At 30.0% G+C, this 4,144-nt stretch overlaps 1 protein-coding gene and 1 non-coding gene across 2 annotated transcripts; one reads left to right on the top strand and one right to left on the bottom strand.

Moving 5' to 3' along the window:
* The first annotated feature begins 605 nt into the window (after nt 1–605).
* On the top strand, nt 606–2,627 carry LOC102578658 (fasciclin-like arabinogalactan protein 2). The gene is made up of 2 exons (XM_006351953.2): nt 606–1,026; nt 1,709–2,627. The coding sequence occupies exons 1-2, from the start codon at nt 615–617 to the stop codon at nt 2,530–2,532; spliced, it is 1,236 nt and encodes a 411-aa protein (XP_006352015.2). The 5' UTR covers nt 606–614; the 3' UTR covers nt 2,533–2,627.
* Nucleotides 2,628–3,491: 864 nt separating this feature from the next.
* TRNAE-UUC (transfer RNA glutamic acid (anticodon UUC)) lies at nt 3,492–3,563 on the bottom strand. Its single transcript has one exon. It is a non-coding gene; the product is annotated as a tRNA-Glu (tRNA).
* Nucleotides 3,564–4,144: the final 581 nt, after the last annotated feature.

The raw sequence follows: 4,144 nt of genomic DNA, 5'->3' as shown, positions 1-4,144 counted from the left end.
TATATATATATATATATGATTTTTTTCAAAATTGTTTACTTTTACTCACCATATTTAAAATTGCGATCAACTATTCTCTCGCCGTTATAAAACTAATGGTACATATTCGTCTCAACTAATTCTGGATCATTTTAAATTAATTTATTTGGAGGTTTGAGATTTTAATGATGAGTACTACGTAGTTTATTAAAATGGAAATAATTAGAAGTAAAGTCAAGAAAACTCATGAGAATTTATAAATAGAAAGTGTTAATAATTATAATTTATATTCAATTTGTAACAACAATTGACTAATGACTAGTTAGCTACTTCATAGACAAATAATGCACTTTGAATTACTCCCTATGTTCCACATTATTTTTTATTTTTTGCTTTTCGAAATTCAAATAATATGAATTTTAATTAATATTTAAATATGTATTTCTTATCATATAGACATATATAATAGGAATTCCTACTTATAGTATTTTATAATTTTTGAATAATAATATTTTTAAAATATTAAGTTGATAGTCTAATCAACACTTATTTTGGAATATATACACCTTCCATATATCATCTATATATATTTATAAATATACCCCTCATTTACAAAGACTCCTAAATCTCCTCTTATGTATTTCACATTTATATTCAAATACGTTTTATCATCGATCTATCGCCCAAAAATGACGCTCTCGTTGGAGAAATCCTCGATTTCTCTATTACTCTTACTATTTCTCGCTATCACCACCATCTCCTCAGCCCACAATATCACTCTTATACTCGCCAAACACCCTGAATTCTCAACCTTTAACCGTTATTTAACCCTAACTCACTTAGCTTCCGAAATCAATCGCCGCCAAACCATCACCGTTTGCGCGGTGAATAACGCGGCCATGGGCGACCTTCTCGATAAACACATGTCCATTTATACTCTCAAGAATGTTCTCTCTCTACATGTTTTTGCAGATTACTTTGGTTCCAAGCAACTTCATAGGATTACTAAGGGAACAACCCTAACTGCCACTCTTTTCCAAGCAACAGGTAAGATTCAAAATGACATATCGATGGGTCGAGTCAAATTTGGACAGGTTAAAATCGGGGAAATTAATAAACATTTGGAATAATAATCACCTTTTAGCCTCAGTTTGAAAAACAACTATTATTACGAAGTTTTAAATTTCACTGAGTGATCAAATTCATGATAATCTTCTGAAGGTCACTTGCGAAATTTAAAGTTTATAATAATAATTATTTTTCAATTATAGAACAGAGAAAAGGCTAATAAGCACAATTTCAACTAAACATTCATCCAAAATTTGCTTTGGTCAATATGGGTCATAAGTCAACCCACCAAATATGATCCCCCCATTTTTTTATTTTTCTTTTGAAAAAATATGTAAATTTAAATATTAAGTTCTTTTATATTTACACAATTTTCTATATATCTCTACCATTTTTGGGTTGCATTTATTATATCGACCCAATAGTTTGATAGGTCATTCCGAGTTCAAGATGTCATGTCAAGTCAACAAACAAATCATAACTCAACCTATTAAACCAGAGTTCTTTGAATGAATTATTAAAAAAACGTCTGATTTTATTATCTCTAGATTTAATTGAACCTACTATATATTTTTAAGTTGAGGCTATAGTTAATGAATATTAGCCCTAGTACACTACTAGTTTCATTCATAAATTTAAAATTTTGAATTCGTTTCTACAGGTGAGGCTCCCGGAACCTCAGGGTACGTCAACATCACTAACATGAAAGGTAAAAAAGTAGGGTTCGCCACAGAAGACAACGATGGTCATTTCTCATCAAATTTCGTCAAATCCATACAAGAAATCCCTTACAACATCTCCGTCATACAGCTAAGCAACATCATCACATCCCCCGCCGCGGAAGCTCCCGTGGCTGCTCCGGCAGACGTTGATTTAATCGATTTAATGTCCAAAAAAGGTTGCAAAGAATTCGCAAAACTTTTACAAAATACCCAAATTTCGAAACAATTTATCGATCTTATGGAAAATGGTCTAACAGTTTTTTGTCCGATTGATAAAGTCGTTAACAATTTTTTACCTAAGTACAAAAATTTAACAAAAAATGGACAAATTTCTTTATTATTATACCATGGTATACCAGATTATCATTCTTTAGGAATGTTAAGGTCAAAAAATGGATTTATAAATACTATGGCAACAACAAAAGGTAAAAATAATAAATATGATTTTTCTATAAAAAATGATGGAGATAATGTAAAATTAGAGACAAATGTTGTAACAGCAAAAATTACTGGAACTTTATTAGATGAGGAGCCATTAGCAGTTTACAAAATTGATAAAGTTTTGCAGCCAAGTGAATTATTTAAATCACAATCTATTAATTCCGACAATAGCGCGATGGGGCCGAGTTCCGGTGCTGATGATGGTGATGGTGATAGCAATGATGACGGTGACACGACTAATAATAATGGGGGTATGATTATGAATGTGAATGGTGGTTGGTTTGTGACATTTGTTTTGAGTATTGGTTTGGTATTTGGTTGAATAACTTAATTTGTGTTTTTTTTTTGGTATGCATGTAACATTATTTGATTGTATATTGTTTGATGAAAAAATAACCCTAAGTTTGCATTTTGTTATTTTCTCTTTGTAATTTTTCACTTCTATTCTATGGTAATCTTAGTTTTATAGTTCTTTAGTTTATAATATAAAAAAGATTACATGCAAATGGAAGTATGTAATTGAATAAAGTGAAAACAACAACTATAACATATTGGTGTACGTAGTCCCCGAAAGTAGGGTCGAGGGAAGGTAGAGTCTACGTTGAGTCGCAGACTTTACTTCTACATTAGCAATAGAGAGGTTGTTTCTGATAGATCCTTGGCTCAAGACAGTCTAGAAAAAGACATAATAGAAGTACAAGAGACGACAAATAGTAACAACAACAACAACATATCTTGATCTAGTGAAATTCCACTAAGTGAAGTCCCGAGAGGGTAGAGTATATACAAACCTTACCACTACTTCATGGAAGTAGAGAGACTATTGTCGGAAGACCCTCAGCTCAAGTGCATCAAACCTTAGTAAATAAGAAGAAAACAATGAAGAAATTAAGCATAACCATTAATAAGAAAAGAATTGTAAAGTCTACAAGAAAGAAATGGCAATAACGTAACAACAATAAAATAGTGTGATAATCGAAACACAATCAACAACATAAGACAAGAACTACAAGAGTGTGACTAGTACTACAACATACACTAATTAACAAGCCTAAACCTTCGCAAAGCAAGACAAATACTTTATCCATACAACAAATAGTAACAAAAAAAACAAATAGTAGCAGAATAGTATTACAATAAAATAATATTATAATCGAACTACACGAAATAACCGAAAGAAATAAAGTAAAAAATTACGTTAATATTTCAGATATGTTGAACAAAAATAATAGTTTTCTTTTTCGATCGAAAAATAATTAATTTATAATTTTTTAAAAAAAATTCCGTTACCGGGAATCGAACCCGGGTCCCCTGGGTGAAAGCCAGATATCCTAACCGCTGGACGATAACGGATTGTTGGATAATCATTGATACAAATGTTATTTAAATGTTATATCATATGGTATAGAAAGTTGTTGGCAAAAAAAATAAAATTGGTGGTCCAACTAATAATTAACTATAATCATTAGGTAAAGAATTATTGTAATTCTATTGAGACAAGAAAACAATTATTGTAGTCCTATTCGGATAGAAGATGATATTGTGAATATTGAATAACAAGGAAAAAGAGAAAATTTCTTTCATACATGCGTCTCTTAAACTTCATTTCCTCGTCTTTATTTCAGGATACGAACTAATTGAGCTTAGTTATATGAAAAGAAAAAACTAAATATACAGGATAATTTAGAAATAATTAAAGAGAAAAATATAACATTATATCCATAGGTTCAATTTTTTTTTTTAATCCAGTTCACCATATACTAACACGAGACAAAAACTTTTGGTGATAAAAGTTTGGTCAACATTTAAGATATTTTCATCTATAAATATTAGTATAATCTATATTTAGAATTAGGAGATCAAAATTCTATTTTTGTCTATTAATATTTAGTATATTTCATATAAGAAGTAGGAAACCAAAATTGTGTTTATGT

This window comes from Solanum tuberosum, unplaced genomic scaffold, assembly GCF_000226075.1.
Source record: "Solanum tuberosum cultivar DM 1-3 516 R44 unplaced genomic scaffold, SolTub_3.0 scf00140, whole genome shotgun sequence".
NCBI classification, from domain to species: domain Eukaryota; kingdom Viridiplantae; phylum Streptophyta; class Magnoliopsida; order Solanales; family Solanaceae; genus Solanum; species Solanum tuberosum.
The sequence above is the reverse complement of the archived record's forward strand: the minus strand, read 5'-3'. Positions and strand labels throughout refer to the sequence as shown.